We start from the raw sequence: 20,729 nt of genomic DNA on the forward strand, positions 1-20,729 counted from the left end.
TCTCTCTCTGGTTGATTCTTTGCTCTTAATCCCCTACTACCTTATTACTTCTTGCCCAGTGACGGCATCTGCCTCCCATCCCAGTCCCCTGCCTCCGTGCATGTTCCAACCCTTCCACGGCGCCTCGTTACCTTTAGGTAAAGTGCAAACACCCAACGAGGCACTCAGAGTCCCTTGAGACCCGCCCAGCCAGCCACATCCCGCCTCGGTTCCATGTTGCCTGGTAGTGGGACCAAACCAAAGCATGTGTGGCTCCTTAGATGTACCACATCCTCCCACCTCCCCATCTTATCCCTAATTTTGTTCATATTTTCTTTACTGGGATTCCCTCCCTGCTCCCTTATCCTCGGAGATTCAGCCCATGTGTCTCCTGCGAAAAGCCTCCGCGGACGCCCCTCATCCCCACTAGGGCTGGTTTTGAAGCTCCTGCCCCACCCTTCATATCCTATCACAGCTACCATGCTGCACCCTGGCTTGCGGGTTTTATCATTGGTCCCCATTTTATGGCAAGGGAGGCCTTTCATTTGATATCTCCAGGGCTTCACACAGCAGGTGCTTGGATACTTGAGAGATGGGTGGTTGGAAGCAAGCCCCTCCGAAGGGCTGTACCCAGGTGAGGTCTGATCTGTGTCATTCTAAGGGTGGAACTGGGCCTAGAGGAAGGCAGCTTCGGGTTCTGTTGAAGGAAGTGTGGATGGCCACAGGTGGCTGCTGAGGAAGGAAGAAAGCCCAGGAAGGCAGGGAGGAGGAGGTGAGCTTCTAGCTGTTTGGAACAGAATCTAGGCCCAGCCCCATTCTGACAAAACAATGAAAGACCAAGGTGAACCTGACCTTTTGTACCAGGCTGAGCTGAGGGTGGGGGGAAGGGTGGGCAATAATCATGACCTTGGCTTGAAAGCTTCTCAAATGGGACTGTAGTGATGACTGTTGGCTCAGTGGGGAGGGAGCAGTGGCTTTCTAAAACCCCTCCCCACACAGGGCCTACCAGCCACAGAGTGGTAATTTAGAGCCAGATCCCTAAGAACTGGCACTGAGAGGAGGCTGGCTTCCTCCTCTCTACAGTTCCTGACCTGCAGCTCTGCAGGTTACTGTCCCACTGTGGTGGGCTCAGTGGGTGGCAATTCATCCGGACATCAACCTAGGCCACGTCCACATCTGGTACAAGATGCTTCCCTAACAGCTCTGTGCGAGTGGCTGCCTGACCTTGGCTGAGCTGCTCTGGTAGGTGAGGAACCCTGCTTCTAGGGAGGTCCTGACACCTTTGGGGTCCTTCAAAACACGCTGGTTTTGGCCTTTGGCTTTGCAGACGTGGGTTCAAATCCTAGCTCTGTACCACCTACCTCGGTGTTTTCTCAACAGTAAAATATCCTACGCATTGTGAAAGGCTGTTGTTAGGATGGAGGGAATAGACCACCTAATTATATAAGTATAGATAATACACAGTAAGAATAATATATTTTCAGATAGTAATACTGATAATATAATGCTCCTCATATATAATAAGTAGCTACTATAATATTTATTTATTTATTTAGCTACTATAATTTTTAAATGGGACCATTCACATTTAAATATGAGGCAAAATACATCTAAGTTCTAACTTGTGGTCCTACTGTGCCCATCTTCTCTTGATTCTCCTTGTAGAGTTCTGGAGGGTCCCTGGTTGAAGAAGTTCCCCAGCCCCCTGCCTCCCCCTGCCCAGAGTGCAGGAGCCCCACCTCGGTGCTCAGCTTTCCCATCAGCAGGGAGAGGACTGGACACACAGGAACATTCTGTGGCCACAGACTTTGGTCTTGACCTTGGCTCGGACTCCCACAACAGAGCCCGTTGGAGGCCTGCAGCGCCACCTGGGGTGCCGCTGGGCAATGGTTCTGGCTCAGCACTCCCTCTCATCTGCTCCCAGGAACTGCTCTAGGGGCCATCCTAAGTTTCCAGAACCCCTCTGCCTTTCAGAGCATTCTCATTCACGCATCTAGGCATCTCAGCATCGCACTGGTGTCTCCGTTCAGCTTCCACTGCCTCTCGGCCTCCCGAGTCCTCTGCCTCTATTCCAGCGCCCTCTGTCCACCAGCTGCACCGGGACCCTGCTGAGCACCCCCCTGCCTCACTTCGCTGGCTCTTAGTTTCTCTGCTGGCGCCCATGCCTTGCCTGACGAGCTTGGGGAGGAGGGAGGGATGTGGACACATCTCTCTCACGCCATCATCACTGGCATCACGGTCACAGACTCTACACTGGGCCTCTATTAGCGCATTTCAGCGCTCTGCAGAGGTCTGCGTTCAGGCCAAGCCCCCAGGTCACCCTCCCTGCCACGCAGAAGAGTCCCCTCCTATAGGTCAAGTCTCTGCCCGCCCCCTCACCCCAGCATCACCCCTGTCGGCCCATCCGGCCGGAGCTGGTACCGAGTGGCATCTCTGGAGGGCTCCTGCAGAGGGACCCGGGCCAAAGCTCTGGCATCCCCTTCCCCCTCCGGCTGCCAGCCCCGGCGGCCCAGCCACTGTTGGTGATTGTTAGGGGAGCGCCGGGTGGACAGTGGGCGATTCAGCGAGCAGGCCTTCTGAGCAACAAGCCTTGTGCTGTGCCTGAGCTATTCAGTGTGGGCAGAAAAGGGTAACCTTGGCATGTGGGGGCGTGCATATTAACCCTTGGTGACCGGGAGCAGTTTGGGGCTCAGGGGGACTTCCTGCACTTGTTCATCCCCCATCCCAACCTGGGCCAGGTGGGAAAACAGAGGCTCCCATCGCTGTGGCCAGGGCCCCTCTCACCTAAGCCATTCAGGCCCTCAACTTGTCCCCCACCCCGCAAAGGTGGGCTGGGAAGGGACATTGGAGCGTGGGGAGAAGGAGCCTGCGTCCGGCAGAGAGAGGGAGGCTCTGAAGGCACACAGTCAGGAATGGGAGACGTGGGATCAGGAGAGGAAAGCCCGCCTCACCCGCTCCTGGCACCCCTCCCCTGCCTGTCCCCTAACCTTGCCTGGGTCCAAGCCACCCACCAGGGGCTAGCACCTCCCTGAGGCAGGCTGTGCCAGGACACGGGACCATCTGTGCAGGTGGTATGTTTCTGGGGGCACAGGTAGGCGGTAAGCTTGGGAGGCAGCGGGCAGAAGTGGCCACCCCCAAACCTTAGAGACTCAGTCACATAGGCTCTTTGGAAGTTGCCCCACATCGGCCCTTCCATCTGTCCCCTGATCCTCAAAGCTGGGGGGCACCCGACATTCACATTCTAGCCATGTGACCCTGAATCCTCACTTGACTTTTCTGAGGCATTATGTCCTTGTCTCTAAAAGGGCATGATGATAGTACCTTTCTCATGGGGATGCTGGGAGGGTTAAGTGAGGTGGTCCCTGGAACCTGACACGTGGTAAGCGCCCAATAGTGGTTAGTGGGGTTCGTACTCCAAGTCAGGGGTTCTGTTGCATGAGCTTTTGCTCAGGAGACAGCGTAGGACGCTTCCAGATCTTTCTCTCCCAGGTTCTAATCTGTGCTGTGTTCAGTGGGCCACTTTGAGTTAAGCTCTCAGCTGTGCATCTAGTGAAATGATTTCATTTTGGTTTCTTTGACAGTCCCAAGTCATACATTTTCTAGTATTACACTCAGCAAGAAGCCCTCTCCTTCATTGCTACGCCTCCTGATGAAATAATTTCGTTTAGTTTCTGCTCACGTGTTGTTGTTGTTGTTGTTGTTGTTGTTGTTTTTATCCATGTGGGGCTGCAGTCGGGGGAGCCTTACAGTTTTCTTTGTCTATTGCTACAGATAGGTCTCATTTACAAATGTTTGTGAGGTGGTTTGGGGTTCTGTGTTATTCAAAATTCAGGACTAGAGACACCACTGAAATTTCCTGCCTCCAGGACCCAGGGGAGCAAATCAGGAAGGAACCAACATTACCTGTGGAGAAGGAAGCAAAGAGTCGAACGTTGCCCTGGGCAAAGGTTCGGTAGTAGGACCAGCTGAGGTACAGCACCAGGGGTATCCAGATGAGGGGGACAGAGTACCTGCAGGAGGATCCTCAGGGTGAGAAAAATACATGCATAGGGGCTCGACAGGGTTCAGCTTCCCCAGAGACGCATCGCTCAACTAGAGGAAGGAGTAAATGATACCAAAGCATGTGCGGAAAGCATATGGAGACATAGAGCCAAAGGGACACTGCTTTGGGGATGGGGAGAAGAAAAGAAGAGAGAGGCTGTAAGTCTATCTCCTTCTGTCTCTGAAGTGAGTTACTGGCAGAAAAGAATTGCATCCCTGTGGCTAGACTCTGTGCCGCTGGATTGATGCCGACCTCTTGTGGCAAAGAAGCCAATTGCAGGCAAAATTGTTCCCATGGGCTTTCCAGGCTGGAAAACCCTCCTAAGAGTCTGGAATAGAACAGGGGTGGCTGTTCTATTGAGCCTGGGTGGCTCAGTTGGTTAAGCATCTGACTCAATTTCAGCTCAGGTCATGATCTCACGGTTGTGGGATCAATCGTGGTGTTGGGCTTAGCATGAAGCCTGCTTGGGATTCTCTCTCCCCCTCGCTATGCCCCTCCTCCACTCATGCTCTCTCTTAAAATAAATACATAAACTCAAAAAAAAAAGAATGAGGTGACATTTAAAGTGGCTTCTGGCTACATGTTAGGTTGCCACTCACTCAATGGATAAACCAAGCATAGGAATGGATTGTATCTATGGCACGTTCCACTATCCCAAGAGTTTACACTACAGCTCTGGGCTCTGGAGAGGGACCCAACTGTCCCTTCCCCTTCTGTATCCGACTGGCGGCAGCAGGAGAGAAGGACAGCCCCACCATGGGCCCAGAGCAGGGCTCACCAGGCAGTCTTGGAGAGGGCCTCGATGAGGTCGGAGTGGAAGAGGCGGATGGGCCTGGTCACTGGCTGGTGGACCCACTCGTCATACTTCTCTCCCAAGTGGCCTACCTGCCACAGCAGGGGCTTCCGCCAGTCTACCAAATCCTGCAAGAGACAAAGTCAAGTGGACTTGATATTCACACCTGTGCACATTCACTCTCCCATTTTCTGGTACAATATCCCAGTCTCCATCCCCCACCTAAGCTCACATGATCTGTACCCACCCCTCCACTTCAGTGATCCTAGAACTGACCAAGACACTCATCTCAGCCTTCCAGTCACAGAAACGGGACCCAGGACAGGTCCATGACCTAAGCCGGTGCAATGAGCTGTCAGACACCCTTTCTTCCTGCTGGGGTTGCTAAGCTGGCACAGCACAACCCTGGAGTTGCTAGAAGACTTGGTCAACACAGAGGATGGCCAACCTAGGAGCTAGAGACACTGAATCTGGGTCATGACACCCGAGGACCCGGATTCAACCACACCCGAAGACTGAAGTCTCGCCCAGGACCCTTTAGGTACAGAAGCCTCAGACAACAGGCCTGCTCTCTCGGCTGAAGGTGGGGCAAAAGGTGCAGCATCAATCTGAGGACACAGCTGTGGGGGTCCACGTCTGCATCGTATAGGCATGTTTAGAATCCAGGCCTGCATGTTGATGAATTGGAGGTGATGCGCTGTTGGAATTCTCCAGTGTTAACTTTGGAGCTCTGTATCCGATTGGGACAAGAGTGGCGTGGAGCCTTTATGGTCAGCAACCCAGTAAACCTCACACAGAGTGAAGGCTGTTGGACACCGTTTTGAAGGTCATGGCTGGCAGCCGACACAGGTCTTTTCTGATAGCACAGCAGTGCTGAAGCCGGAAGTTGCGATGAGATTTTGGTAGGAGAGAGACCCTAAGCTTTCCGTACATCTTTGCTCTTCTCCGCTGTAATTTTTATTTCTTTGCACATTTTGAGCATGAACACTTGATGTGACGTTGTAGCAAGTGATGCATGACTTGCCTTCCACATCTAGCTTTAGTCCCTCAAACCCATGGCCAGGTCGTGGGCATGGACTTACTTTAGATACGAATGGGAAAAAAAGTCTATGATAGGCATATTAAGTCTGCAATTTTATGAAGTTAGCTAGAGAAAATAAATTATTTGGCCCCTGCAAAAATGAAAACAAAAACAATAAAAAGCAAAAAAACTATATTAGTGGGGCACCAGGGTGGCTCACTCGGTTAAGCGTCCGACTTCAGCTCAGGTCATGATCTCGTGGTTTGTGAATTTGAGCCTCATGTCGGGATCTGTGCTTATAGCTCAGAGCCTGGAGCCTACTTTGGATTCTGTGTCTCCCTCTCTTTCTGCCCCTCCCCCACTCGTTCTCTCTCTCTCTCTCTCTCTTTCTCTCTCTCTCTCTCTCTCAAAAATAAACATTTAAAAATTAAAAAAGAAACTGTAGTAGCAATCTCTCTCTCTCAAAAATAAACACTTAAAAATTAAAAAAAAAAAACTGTAGTAGCAATAAAATAGGCCTTTTCCCTTTTACCATGGGCTTTCTTCTTGATATTGGTCTGGATGATTCATTCATTCACCCATTCAAACTATTATTCATTCAAAAATTTGCTTGATATTTCATATATGTGTATATTTTTATGCAAGCAGCTGGGAAAAAGAAATGGAAATGTAAGAGACCATCTTTGCTTTATATAGCTTACTGCTTAATTGGAGTTGACTGTAGAGTCAGGCCTAGGTGCAATTCCTGCCTCCATCACTTACTGTGTGACCTTAGGCAAATTACTTGACTTCTCTGAGCCTCAGTTTTCCCAGCTATGAGATGGAAGTAATGATACCTGCATAAAGTGTTCAGCAAGCTAAAACACGCCAGGGGAGGGGCGCCTGGGTGGCTCAGTCAGTTAAACGTCTGACTTTGGTTCAGGTCATGATCTCACGGTTTGTGGGTTCGAGCCCCACATCAGGCTCTGTGCTGACCGCTTGCTCGGAGCCTGGAGCCTGCTTCGGATTCTCTGTCTCCTTCTCTCTCTGCCCCTCCCCCACTTGGGATCTGCCTCTCTCTGTATCTCAAGAATAAATAAATGTAAAACTTTCTAAAAAACAATAACAACAACAACAACAAACACACCAGGTGAGATAGTTTAGTGGTGATGCAAGCAGACTGAGATTAGAAGGCAGAATGATTGGCACCAACGCCTGGGTCCAGGGTAGGAGAAAGGCCTTGCAGAAAACCTAGGGTTTGGGTTAGAGCCCACAAAGCATGGAAGACTTGGAAAGAAGAGGGGAAGGGTGCAGGAGGAGATATGGAGTTGAGATTATGACCTATGGAGGTCAACTCTATGGAGTTGAGACTGTGGCCTGTTATTTTGACACTAGTCTGCAGGGCAGTAGGAAGAAATCTGTTGATGGTCTTAGATGACAGAACACCCAGTACCAGGCCCAGGAGTTGGTACTTTATCCTCCAGGCCAACTGTCTCCAGGGTGGGGGTGTATGCATCCCCTAGGGGTACTCAAGGCTGGTCCACAGATGCAGGGAGAAAATTTTAGAGACTCTTTCTGTTTGTGACACATTTATCTCATCTTTAAACCATGTATGGATATTTTCTAATACAAGAGTACATGAGCACATGCAAATAATTTAGAGATAATTAAAATGGACATGTAATGGACAAGGTGCTCTAAATGTTCTACTCATAGGGATGCAAGATCAAAAAAGCCCGGAAGCTGCAGCTCTAGGAAACGCAAAGCCCTTGAAGGTTTCTGAGGAGTCCGCATATTGAAGAAGATTAATTTGGGCGCAAATCAGTAAACCACAACCGGTAAAGAACAATGAACTTGTAGTGAGAGACCACTTTCAAAGCCAGCCATGTATCAGCCGTGGGCAAGTGCCTTTACCTCTTGGAGCTCCTAGGCTCTGGCATCTGTAAGGCTGGGTGTGCCCTGACCTTCCACCCACAATAGGAGAGGGGGTCAGATGTGTCCAGTGCATGGTGGGTGTCAATAAATGTCCAAAATAAGGGAGTTAGGCAGTGTCAGGAAAGTAAGAGTGTGTACGTGGAGGAAGAGCACTCGTGCCTGGGACAAGGAGTCAACAGTGGTTCAGAGACCTGCTTTCCCACGTCCCTGGCTGGAACGTCATCCTTGCACAGGCCTCCGTGCCAAAGCTGGTGTGGCTTCAGTAGATCCCAGCCCTGCCAGAGGCGAAACTAGCCCCATTATCACAGCCTTGGAGCAGGGTTTAGGGGCCTCTGGGCCAACAGGGAATTCACTGGGCATTCTTTCTGTGCCTGTGACCAGGGAGGAAAGGCCCCGAATCTCTGTGGTTCCTGCCATGTGAACTTGGTGATTCCCAGGTGGTGGCTGCCTTCCTGCTTCTCAGGCTAGAAGATGACTCATGTCAGCCTGGAGCCATCCATCCAGCACCAGTTATACCTGGCGATCACCCAAACCTCACCTGGCCCCAGCTCCCTTCCTGGCCCCAGTCCCCAAGTCTCCTTGACTTTCTCCCTTGGTTCTAGCAGCAGATAGATTCATTGGGTACACACTGTCTCATTCCTTCCATTCCTCTGCCTTAGGTCTCTACACACGCACATACACAGCACCATCGCCACCAGGAAAAAGAACTGGAGGAACCAGCTAGTGGCCTTTGTTTACACCTTATCTTGCAGCACCTTCAGAGCCCCACCTCAGAGGAAGCTAAGCCGGGGTCATGGTGAGAGCTCGAGGCTTTGTCCCAGTTGCAATAACCTTAGAACTAACATTCACAGGGCATTTGTCATCTGCATATTCATCATGTACCAAGCACGGTTCTAAACATCTTACGTGAATTAAATAATTTGACCCTTGCCATACCCCTAACTAGGTAGCTACTATTATTATTGTTATTTTGCAGATGGGAAACGAAGGTGGGTAACTTGCCCAGGGTTGCCCAGTTACATCTTTTTGATGAGTTGGCTCCTTTATCATTGGGAAATGGCCATTTTGGTCCCTGGTGATACTTTTATCCAAAGCCCACTTCGTCCGATTTTAATAGAGTCGCACTGGGCTTTTTTATGCTTGGTGTTTGTACGGTCTATCTTTTCCTACCCTTTTACTTTCCTCTTGCATTTGTCTTTACATTTAAAGAGCATCTCTTGCAGACAGCATACAGTTGGGTCTTACTTTTTTATCTAGTCAGACAATCTCTGCCTCGTAATTGGAGTGTTTGGTCTATTTACATTTAATGCTGGGGTAGGTCTACTACCTTCTTTACTACCTTGTTTTCTATTTGTCTCTTCCACTTTTCTTTCTTGTCTTGTTTGCATTAATCAAGTATTTAAAAATATGCTATATTATAATCTCTATTGGCTTTTTAGCTATGTTTTTGTATTTTTCCTCCAGCTATGCTCTAAGGATGATAATATGCATATTTAACCTATCACCATCTATCTTTTTTTTTTTTATTTTTTTTTTAATGTGTTTGTTTTTGAGACAGAGAGAGACCGAGCATGAGCAGGGGAGGGGTAGAAAGAGGGGGAGACACAGAATCTGAAGCGGGCTCCAGGCTCTGAGCTGTCAGCACAGAGCCCGACGCGGGGCTCGAACTCATGGAGCGTGAGATCATGACCTGAGCTGAAGTCAGACGCTCAACCGACTGAACCACCCAGGTGCCCCTATCACCATCTATCTTGAACGAACCCCCTGGATTTTATATGTTCCATTTTTGCATGTTACACACAACACTCTATGCCTGTACACTTAGTTCAGACTTAGCTACCTTAGACAATGAACGTTTCTAGCTATATATAACACAAGGGTATGGCCAGGCAGGCCTCTCTCTCAGCCTAGCAGTGGTTTGGGCAAATTTTTGCCTGTTGATCCATTTTGCCCTTATTTCATAAAGTGAGTAGAAAACAGCATAGGATTTATAAGCTTAATTCAGTTGAGACACAGGAAGAATGTCTAGGTGAGCAGCAAGCTGGGAATCTAGCCTGAATCTTATACCCCATTGCAAAGGGAACAGAACAAAAGGACAGAGCAGGTGTGCAGAGCTGGTTGTTTACAGGTGGGGTAGATAGGGCCAGCTCCCTCAGCACCCCCCCCCCCAACATGGGCATCTTTTGTTTGATGTCCTGTGGCCCACCTGGTCTTTGGACATGACTTTGGTTCCTTCCTGGGTAGACCAGTGGGTACTGGCCATGTATGAATGGAAGACTTGCTATCTAGAATTGGTCACAAGGCTGCCTCCGACCTGATCACTGGCCTTGGAGGACCTCAAACCTGGCTCCATGTATAGCCCACAGTACATTTCTGTGAGGGAGCCCTCCTTGGTGCCAGGGAGGGCCATGTCACTCTGGGGGCTGAGGTACTGCCCTGAAAGAATCCCAAGGAGGCTCATTTTCCCCTCTGCAAACATCCCCCTCAGTCCTCAATAGCCAACACCTGTATTTCCACTACTGGAGCATTAGCCACTATTCCAGGGGAAGTAAATTGAGCCTTCCATGCAAGTATAGAAATCCAGGCCCTCTGCCCTCCTCCCCATTTTATGGGTCAGGGCATTGTGGCCCAGAGGGTACAAGTGACTCTTGAGATGGGACCGGCTGGTCCTGGGGCAGGGGTGACCCCACCACCCCCCTTCCCTCCACACAATCTCCTAGGAGCTGGGACATTCACCATATGCTCAACCTTCAGTTAGATACACATGCACTGACAGGGTGTCTTTTCTCAATTCTCTTCCAGCCCCAAACCCTGCCCGAGAAAGTGTCAGCTGGATGCTAATGCGTCCAACACCTCTCACTTACTGGGTCATTTCCAACATGGCAGCTGGCTGGGAACTGGTCTTGAGAAGGGAGGATGGTAGAGGAGAGCTCCGAATCCGGGGAGATGGGAAGGGTCTCAAAGTAAATTTCACTTCCTCTTCTCCCCGGCTGAGGACCCTTAATCCTCCCATACAAATGGCTCTCTTCCTTCCCCTTCCAAGCTGGCCCCAGGTCCTGGCCCCTCCCCACCTCTATGTCCTGGGGCTCTGCGAAACAAGGAACTACAAGGAAAAAGATCTGCAGCCTTTGTCTGGTCCTGAGTGGGGAAAGGAGGGGGGAACAGACCACTGACCACACTTCCAGTTCCCAGGCATCTGGGGGTTTCCATAGCAACCTTCTCAATAACAAATCCTCCTTTTTCAAATGCGGCACCTGATGCTCAGAGACAGTAAGTCATTCACTCAGGGGTGCCCAGCTAAAACTGACGGCATGGGTGAGGGTGAGGATGTATCCAGAAACTGTTTGTTGGGGAGGGGGGTGGTCATTTAATGAACTCAAAAATCCTGAGCTACAGGCTGGGCCCCGGAAAACACATGTAAATGGGGATAAATTTGGCCCAGAGTCCTACGCCCCTCCCCCACCCGGCTCTGCCCTTGACCCAAGGGTGGGGGAGGGCTCTCCCGGGCTATGTCTGGAATGCAGCTGCAGCAAGGCCTGCAGGGGGAAAGGGCAGCCTGCTGCCCAGAGGGAGCCTGGAAGGGTTTGCATGCTGCCAGGGTTGGAAGGGAGCCTTCTCTGCTCCCCAGATCCCCCTCCCCGCCAGGCGGCACAGGGGTCTGCTGGCACAGAACTCTTCTGAGGGCCAGCCCCAGCTCAGGAGTGGCAAACTGGGAATCTGCTCTTCCCCGGACAGGGCACATGTGGGGAAAGGGGACAGCAGCTCTGTGCCAGCAGCTCCTCCCGCAGCCATAACCTAAGGCAATTGTTTAAAGAAATGTCCACCCAAACCGCAGAGCTGCTGAGCTCATAGCTCCAGGGATGGCTTCTGAGCCAGAAAGGTGGAGGATGGGCTTCTAACCAGCAGTGGCCAGTGGGGAGGGGAGTGAGGGCTAGAAGCTCTACAAGAATCCTGGCCACTGTTCCTTTATCCTTGTCACAGGTCCCCTGGGCTCAGACTTCATGTCCGTTATCCTACATAAGTTGCGATTTTGAGAACTGGAGCCTGACATGGTCCCATTTTACAGGTGAGGAGACTGAGGTCAGATGCTCAGTGGTATATGCTGCAGGGGGGACATGCGCCCAAGCCAGCACAGCTCCACAGCCCGAGGTCTCAAAGGGCCAGGAGGCCTCCTATCAGCTGGCTAGGCGCCACCGTGACTGTGAATTCGTCAGCACAGAGGCTTTGAGGGGCCCAAAGGAGGCCTTATGGGGTGGCTGGAGGCCTGTCCTGTACAGTCTAACTAGGGGTTCCCAGCTGGACAAGCTCAAACCCACAAAGGCAGGTCTGGACCACCCACCTCCACCCTATACCCCGGGGGAAGTGGTGGCTTCCCCCATGAGGGTTCAGAGATAAGAGTGGTTGGGGAGCAGGAGGTGAGGGCCAGACCCCAGGGAGAGAGGTTTGGCCATGTCATACAGAAAGCCAATGGGAACTCAATCCTCAAGGCTGAAGAACCCAGAGGGGACCTGCCCTGCCCCCACCCCCATCCCAAAGCGAGGTGGGCTCTTCTTTAACCCTTTCTATACCCTTTCCTACACTCTGGGCAGCCTGGCTTTCTTGACACCTACCCTGGGGAGGGTCAAGGTGAGACAGGAGGCCCAAGGAGACCCAAGGTGACCAGGGGACAGAATGCTGGGAGGTGAGCCAGGCCTGCACCCACAGTGTTGAGGTTGACCCTTCCCCAGATGTGGGCTGGCCAAGGGGCCCTTGTCTGGATCCAGGGGCTATTCTCCCCAGTTCTCAGTGACATATCCGGGTGTGCTGAAAAGCTAACCCATGCAGCCAACGTCAACATCTTTGTAGGCGCAGGGGAACCCCGGAGCAGCCCCTGATGCCGAGGGTCCTGTGTGTGGGGACGTGTGTATAGACCTAGGGTTAGAGAGCTTCCCAGTGCTTATTGATTCGTGACACACCTGGATGGATGGTTCTACCGGTTTCTTAGGGGAAGAGAGTGGGCCTCACCCCCTGGTAGCCTGTGGAGCTAGAGCACTTCTGTCTCAAGGCAAGATGGGAAGGAAGACTATACCTCAGCCTCCGCCCTCCCTTCTGCCCTCCCCTCCCCCAGTACAGGCCTCAGGGTCTTATTCGTGGCCAGCTGTCAGGGTGGAAGGGGCCCAGGACACATGGAAGGAACAGGTCAGGGGAGGGGGCTCAACAGCCCTGTGGTTACAGGCAGGGCCACTGAGCCAACCAGCAGAGTCACTTGGGACAGGAGCCCTCAGCTCTTCCTCATTAGTAAAACCAGGATCATTTTTTTTTTTTTAAGTTTATTTGTTTTGAAAGAGAGAGAAAAAAAGACAGAGACAGACACAGCATGAGTAGGGGAGGGACAGTCAGAAAGACAGAATCCCAAGCAGGCTCTAGTCAGCATAGAGCCCAACACAGGGCTCGAACCCATGAACCATGAGATCATGACCTGAGCTGAAATCAAGAGCCAGAGCTTAGCTGACTGAGCTACCCAGGTGCTCCAAATCAGGATCATTCTAATCCTTATCTTGTCCTGGTGTTCAAATGATTGGATCAGACAATAGACAATGTATATAAAGTGCTCAGCCCGGCATCTGGCGCTTGGTAAGAGCTCAATGAAAGAAGCGTTAATTCAGGGCTAACTCCGCTTCCCCGGGGGGATCTGGGCTGGAAACTTTTGCAAACCCCTCGAATCCCTCCAGTTCTGATTCTTGGGAGGCTGGCCCCCAAAGTGGGGAGGGTGGAGGAGGCTGGGGGTGCAGAGAGACTGAAATGGACACAGTCGAGCGGTGAAAAGAGGCAGTGGAACAAATAGGTGCATCTAGAAGCCAGGAGCAGTGGGCGGCTCCGGCCACCTATACGGAGACAAGCTCCAGGCTGGCTGGGGTCCAGAACACGGGGAGAGACATGCAGGGGCTAGTGTAGGGTGAGGAGCTACAGTGTGGTTTCTCATCCCACAAGGAAGCTGGGCATGACTGAGTGATCCAGTGAATGATTTAGAAATTGTTCCAGTAAAATCCCATGCAGAGCCTGAAAGTCAGCCGATATTGCACCCGTAGGCAGGGCGAGGCACCCTGGGCTTGCTTCCTGGCCCTTTCAGAACCTTCCGCCCTTTGCCCAGGAACCCCCACCTCAGTTTCCCCTCACTCTTTCCAGAACAGCCCACTCTGTCCTCCAGCTTCCAGGCCCTTCCTTAGCAGCCCCCCAGAGGGGCTCCCTTGAACGCAAAACACGAAGGGTTAACTTTGGCAAGTCCTGCCCTAAGAGCGGTGTCCAAGTCCACGCCAGGCCCGGGACCCTGGCTGAGTCAAAGCTACTGCCCTGTTGGCCTCTCTCCTCAGCTCCTCAAGGTCCAGACCCAACGGACGCCCCCAAGCCCCTGGCCTGGGGCAGAAACAGGTGTAGGGTCTAAATCAGACCAGGGGCTTAAGGGCTCGCCAAGCCTCTCCACTCCCCCAAAGGGACTGGGATTGAACCTGTGGTAGACGAATGCAAAAATAAGGAAAAGCGGGCACCTGGTTCAGTCAGCTGAGCATCTGACTCTTGATGTCAGCTCAGGTCATGATCCGACCTGGTTTGTGAGATTAAGCCCCATGTGGGTCTCTGCAGTGACAACGCTGAGCCTGCTTGGGATTCTCTCTCCCTCTCTCTCTCTGCCCCTCCTCAGCTCACATTCTCTCTTTCTTTCTCTCTCTCTCAAAATAAATAAATAAACTTAAAAAAAAAATAAGAAAGAGCAAGCCAGGCACTGTTCACTCTCCCTGGGAAGCCCAGCTCTCCAGGCTGAGCCCCACCGCTCCCAGTGGGGCTTGGGGCCCGTTCCCAGGGCAGGTCTCCAAGCCCTCTCTCAGCCGGAGACACAGGAGGAGGGGGGAGGAGGAAGAGAGAAAGTGTGTGAAAGAATGACAGAGGGGCAGGGAAGGTGAGTCAGGCTGGGCTGCCAGGAGCCAGGAGCAGGCCCTGGGAGGGGAGGAGGAGGGAGGCCTCTCTTCCACTCTGGTGGGGAGCAGGGCTGGTGGGGAGCGGGGCACGGGGCACATGGAGGAACAGGACTTGATTTCCCCTCCCCCTGCCACATACAGGGACACGGCTGGAGTCAGCCTTGAACCTGCAGCCTGGGGAGACTGAGAGGACCCTGCCCCAGGGCGGGGCTGGCAACCCGAGATCCCCTTGTCCCCTGGGGTGCCGGGGTGGCCCAGTCTGTTAAGCGTCAGACTTTGGCTTGGGTTGTGTGTTCATGGTTCGGTTCGTGAGTTTGAGCCTGCATTGGGCTCTGTGCTGACAGTGTGGAGCCTGCTTGGTGGGGCGGGGGGGGGGGGGGGGTGACTCTTCCTCTCTGCCCATCCCCGGCTCTCGCTCGCGTGCTCTTCTCTTCAAATAAATAAATAAACTTAAAAAAAAAAAAAAAAGAATCCCCTTGTCCGCAGCCAGCCTCCCTTGGCAGTCCCCTCCCTTCCAGGATCATTCTCTCTGATTCTCTCTTGCCTCCGTGCCACAGGGCTGCCCACGTCCATCCAGTCCTGGTTGGCTCTCTCTTTATTGCCTTTCCTACACTCAACCCTCCAGGCCAAGCTCACGGGCCCCAAGCATCCCTCTTCGCTGCTCCTTTCCAGACCACCCAGCCGCTGAGCCCTGAGCTGGACATCCGCAGCTCACTCTCTGGGCCTGCCCTCATCCCCACACCCTTCCCCCCACTTCAGCTGCTCCTCTTTTTCCAGGATGAGGCCCTGACGCCACAGCTTCCGGGGTCCCCGTCCCATTCAAGCTGGCTGTCTCCCCATCCGTCCTACCCATGTGCAGAACAAGTCCAAGCCCCCAAAACTTCCAGAGAAGACACCCAAGGGGCATCTTTGCCATGGGCTGAGGGGCTCCCCCAGAGGCAGTGGCAGTTCCCATGTGACAGATGCTGTCTCCGGGTTCCCGGGGTCCTTCCTGAAAGGGGCCCAGGAAACAAGCAGCTTTGTGGATCCTCCCCACCTCTGGCCACCTATGTTCTCTGGGTGTGCTTCTCACATCTCTCCAAGTTGTAATAACTGTTGGCCGGGATGCTCTGTCCTCCCCAGCAGGTTGTGTGCTCCTTGGGGGCGGAGGCCTGTCCTGTTGTCTCCTGACCCTGGTGTCCAGCACAGGTAGGGGACATTCATGGATGTGCACGGTGGTGTCTATTCCAGGCTTGGGACAGTTCCACAACCCAGGTTGGAGGGAAATGGCGCTCAGGTCTGGTTCCCCCCAGATCTCCCAGGTGATACAGCTTCTACCCCTGTTCCACTGAACGACCCCACTTCCACTGTGACCCGTCAGCTCATCCAGGATTCCTCAAACCAGCATGTGTGACCCGCTTCATCACAGCAGGAGAGGTCAGGTGCCACGGATGGATGTTGTAAATGGTGCCAGCTGTCTCCCCCGGGGCCTCAAGGCTCCCCCCTCCCCCCACCCCTCCCCTGTATGGGCCGGTGACCCCTGAGAGTGATTATTAGCGCCTGGGGGCAGCTCTGCCCTGCAGGCTGGTCAAGCTGGGTTTGTCTGGACCTTCTGAACTTGTCGTTGTGTTCTTCTCAGCCCCAGGCTCTGTGGGAGACCACCCTCTGGGGTGTTTGGTCCGAAGAACCCCCGTGTGCGCAGTTTCCCCACACCCACCACCTCGGCTCCGGTTTGCTTTCGCGCTATGAATGTCTGCTTCCCCATCTCAAGGCTCCTGGGAGGATGTCACAAACACGCACAGCCTCTGGCTCCACACACTCCCGCCTTGGCCCCAGGAGCCCCCGATCATCTCCCAGCCCTGCCCTCTGCCAGCTACCTTGTCCCAGTCCACCACTTTGAACTTTGGCTCCATCAAAGGGTCTGTCTTCTGAGTGTTCACAGAGGTCACAGTCCCGTTCTCCACGGAGCCCTGGGGAGAGAAGATACAGGTGGTTATCTATGGTGCTGGGGTGAGAGTGGGGGGAAGGGAGCAAGGAGCCAGCCCAAGGCGAGGCAGCCCACAGCGACGAGAGCCTCTGGCTGGGGCAGGGTGGGCGGAAATCAAGGACACCGAGTGCATCTGAAAATAGGTAGACGCTACTTGTGTTGTTCTCCGCACTTTTCTCCTCCTTTTAAAAAATAATTTCTGTAAGAACAAGAGGCAGAAAGGTATGGGAGAGAAAGAAAGCTGGCAGAGAGGCTGTAGGAAGTTAGAGCCCTCAGTGGGTATGCTGTGGGCAAGGGAGTCCCTGCCAGCCTCTCTCTCTCTCTAGGTCCCTGGCAGGTGTCAGGCAGAGGGAGGCACAGGGTGGCACCCTGGGCACCTGGTAGGCTCACTGTGCCGTTCCAGTGACCACCGCACCTCCCTCCCTTCCCAGGAATTGCAGAGCCCGTGGGTCACAGGCTGGGGCAGCTAGGTCCACATGCCCATAAGAAATGCAGCCCAGAGAAGAAGACGGTCCCTCTAGGAGCTCCCATGTGTGGGTCAGCAGCTGTACATGGGGCAGAACTGGCAGAGAGGTGCCCAGATGGGCTCAAGGTGAAATCGAAGTCGCAGAGAAGCCAAGTCAGAAGGAAATGGAATTGTGGAATGTACCAGGAAAGTCACATGGCTGCAGCTGGCCCTGACGTCATGGGGTGGTGGTGAGGAGGCTGGGGAGGGCAGGAGAGAGGTGGGGAGAGCAATGCCACTGGGAGGCCTGCCCTCAGATGCCCCGTGACTAAAGCATACTGTGGTGCTGGTGACCGTGGTGGGGACCCCGGAAGCAGGGTACTTGGCAAGGACTGAGGAGCTGAAGCAGCCCTCTGGGGTTTCTATTGGCACAATTCTTACGTTTTTGCTTCCAAACGAACCAAGAGAAACTGGGGGTGACGGCGAAGCTGGCATTCTCTGGGGAAACCCATATCAACCCAAGTAAAAGTAGACTTCTGTGGTCCTGTCTTGGGGTGGATGTGTCAGTGTTTTTAGTCTGGGTCACCGTACTGATACCTGAATTCTATTCTTTTCTTTTCTTTTCTTTTCTTTTCTTTTCTTTTCTTTTCTTTTCTTTTCTCTTTTCTCTTTATTTCTCCCTTCCTTTCTTTGCTTTCCTTCCTTCCTTCAATGTTTTTAAAGTTTATTTACTTATTTATTTAGAGAGAGCATGCGCAGTGGTGGGGCAGAGAGAGAGGGAGAGAGAGCAGATCCCAAGGAGGCTCTGCACGGTCAGCACAGAGCCGGATGCGGGGCTTGAACTCATGAACTGTGACATCATGACCTGAGCCAAAATCAGGAGTCAGATGCCTAACCGACTGAGCCACCCAGGCACCCCTTGAATTCTTAGAAAAGGATCTTGGGGCACCTGGGTGGTTCAGTTGGTTGAGCGTCTGACTTCGGCTCAGGTCATGATCTCACGGTTTGTGAGTTTGAGCCCCCCATTGGGCTCTGTGCTGAGTGTGCAGAGCCTGCTTCATATCCTCTGTCTCCCTCTCTCCCTGCCCCTCCCCCACTTGCTCTCTCTTAAAAATAAACATTAAAAAATTATAAAAAAGGATCTCGAATGACCTCTTGAGGTCAAAGAAGAGTGGATTTCATAGCATATTGTACAATGAAATTCCCTAAATATCCAATACAAATGTCACATAATAAACTCATCCCTTCTAGTTCTGTTCTACCCTCAAAATACCCTGGAGCACCCCCAGTCACCAAGCTATTGATTCTCCCTTCCTCCTGATGGTTATTTTCTCTGGGGCACCCCAAATCCTTTCTTAAAATTTTTTTTTAACATTTATTTATTTTTGAGACAGAGAGAGACAGAGTATGAACAGGGGAGGGGCAGAGAGAGAGGGAGACACAGAATCGGAAGCAGGCTCCAGGCTCTGAGCCATCAGCCCAGAGCCTGACGCGGGGCTCGAACTCACGGACCACGAGATCGTGACCTGAGCTGAAGTCGGACGCTCAACCGACTGAGCCACCCAGGCACCCCCCAAATCCTTTCTTAAATTGTGTAATCTGACCCTTCTCTGCACCCCCACGTCTACTCACTGCAACCCCATCGGTCCCTCTCAATAAAACAAAATGCTGGTCTTGGGGACCTGCCCGCCCATCCCAAACAGGGAAGGAGTCAGCACACGTATTATTTAATGTTTCTGTGCTACGCTTTTCACACATCCCTGAATGGCAGACACAAACCGGAAGCAGAAGAAAGGGTCATCCCCTCACGGCCCTGGGCCGTGTCCAACCCGTGTTTCTGCTCACTCAAGTCTGGACTGTTTTCTGAGACTTCCAGTCCTTGGAAAAGTCTTCCTTCTGCCCAACTGGTTGCCTCCGATTTTCCAGGAGTCGCTCCTGGTTCCTTCCCTCTAGGACTGTGCACACTTTCTCCTTTTCACCTGAGAGGCTCACACCTATTTGAGGATATGCAACACCCTAGCACTCTGTCATCTGCTTTTCCTCAAGGCCCTCTTAGCACATAACAGGGTCTCTCAGCGTAAGGATTGGCCGGCTGTTCCTCGTATAAGGCAGATGTGATGGGGCCAGCACAGAACCCAGCAGCGTTCATGCCTCCCTGGTGTGGAACATGAGGGGGGCTGAGCTCCCGCCGGCCCTTGGGGACTGCCATCCGACGCACACACGTTCACTTGGCTTCCATCCCCCCTTGAAGCCTTTTGTATGGACGTCTGCTGCTGGCATCGTGTGGCGAGCTGGTGTGGCCCGGGAGGTGGTGTGGACCGGCACACCTGTTCACTGGAGGGCCCCAAAAGATATGTGATGAGGGTTGGGATGCCCAGAACAGCAATGAAGGAGAGAGCAGCAGGCAGCAGGAAACAGAGAAAGCCTGAAAAGGAGACCTGCAAGGGGGAGTTTGCAGGGACCGGAAGCCTTGGCTCCTCATCAGCTTCCTCTTCGGGGCTGATGGTCTCAGCGCGGCAGCACCGTGGCCCCTGCCTCTTCCCTCACATCTTGCCTCCCACGCGGCCCTCATCCACAGCCACCGCTTCCATGCATTCATCCATCCACACACGTTTGAGCATCCATGATGTGCCTCAGCATCAGCCCAGAAGACTCCCCATCTCTAACTCTCTGACCCTGGCCCCACTCCTTGCCTCCGGAGAATCTTCCCAACTACCCACATTATGGTCTAACCCAAAGCCCTGCTGTCCCCTGTCCCCTCTGACACCACTTCCTGAAAGCGAACACAGTATCACCCCCTGTAAATCGGCTTATGGTTGACTTCCCTATATTTAAAATCTTTCCCCTGTATTTCCAAACTGCTCTGCTGTCACGCCCTTGGATTTAACTCTAATTTTCCCTTCTAGCCAGCATTTTCCTTCTCAAATGTCATCCTTCCAGGATGATGACAAAGGTGAATATTCACAAATGCTTCCTCTGTGCCCAGTCCTTTAATCTTCAAAACGACTGTATGAACAACTGTATCATCTCTTCATTTGCCAACTTTTTCTTATTTTTGTAAATATTTATTTTTGAGAGAGAGAGAGAGAGAGAGAGAGAGAGAGCGCGTGAGCGCGCGAGAGAAAGGGAGACGATTCCAAGCAGGGTCCACGTTGTCAGTGCAGAACCCAACGCGGCGCTCAACCCCCACACACCATTAGGTCACGACCTGAACCGAAATCAAGTCAGCCGCTCAACAGACTGAATCACTCAGGCGCCTCTCATCCGTCAATTAAAAAAAAATCATACTGTCCATGTGTCCCCCCTGCCTCAGTTGGCACTTCTAATTTCCTGCCTCTTGCTTGGGCAACGTACGCTTGGGCAATTATATCATTTGTGCAATGGATCCCAATAGGGCAGGATACATTTCCTCTTTCTCACGGTGCCTAGGATGGGCTCCTGGAAATATTAGGTGCTCCGCTCATTATTTCTTGAATGGACCACGTTTCAATGTTCTTTGCAAAACGGCCAGGATTCCCTAGGGTTCAGGCAGTAGGGGGGGGGGGGGGGGGGGGCGTGGCTGCCGGGGGCGTGGCTGCTGGGTATAAAGTCCTGAGGCTCCACAGGGCTCCTGCTTCCT

General features: G+C 52.6%; 1 protein-coding gene and 1 long non-coding RNA gene across 5 annotated transcripts in view; one reads left to right on the plus strand and one right to left on the minus strand.

Annotated features, from left to right (window-relative positions):
* FA2H (fatty acid 2-hydroxylase) overlaps nucleotides 1-20,729 on the minus strand; it is a 53,041-nt gene that overhangs the window by 10,252 nt on the left and 22,060 nt on the right. The window contains exons 2-4 of the mRNA XM_042919877.1: nucleotides 16,556-16,648; nucleotides 4,800-4,942; nucleotides 3,883-3,989 (exon numbers count right to left, since the gene is read on the minus strand). Coding sequence (XP_042775811.1) covers nucleotides 3,883-3,989; nucleotides 4,800-4,942; nucleotides 16,556-16,648 — 343 coding nt within the window. The remainder of the gene's footprint in view (nucleotides 1-3,882; nucleotides 3,990-4,799; nucleotides 4,943-16,555; nucleotides 16,649-20,729) is intronic.
* LOC122208627 lies at nucleotides 856-17,658 on the plus strand. Of its 4 annotated transcripts, none has more exons than XR_006197303.1 (7): nucleotides 856-1,221; nucleotides 7,531-7,652; nucleotides 8,409-8,545; nucleotides 11,731-11,815; nucleotides 15,930-16,115; nucleotides 16,318-16,667; nucleotides 17,097-17,658. It is a non-coding gene; the product is annotated as an uncharacterized LOC122208627 (long non-coding RNA). The 4 variants fall into 4 exon arrangements; XR_006197302.1 differs by having other exon boundaries at nucleotides 16,001-16,115; XR_006197304.1 differs by lacking the exon at nucleotides 11,731-11,815.

Source organism: Panthera leo, chromosome E2 (assembly GCF_018350215.1).
Source record: "Panthera leo isolate Ple1 chromosome E2, P.leo_Ple1_pat1.1, whole genome shotgun sequence".
NCBI lineage: Eukaryota > Metazoa > Chordata > Mammalia > Carnivora > Felidae > Panthera > Panthera leo.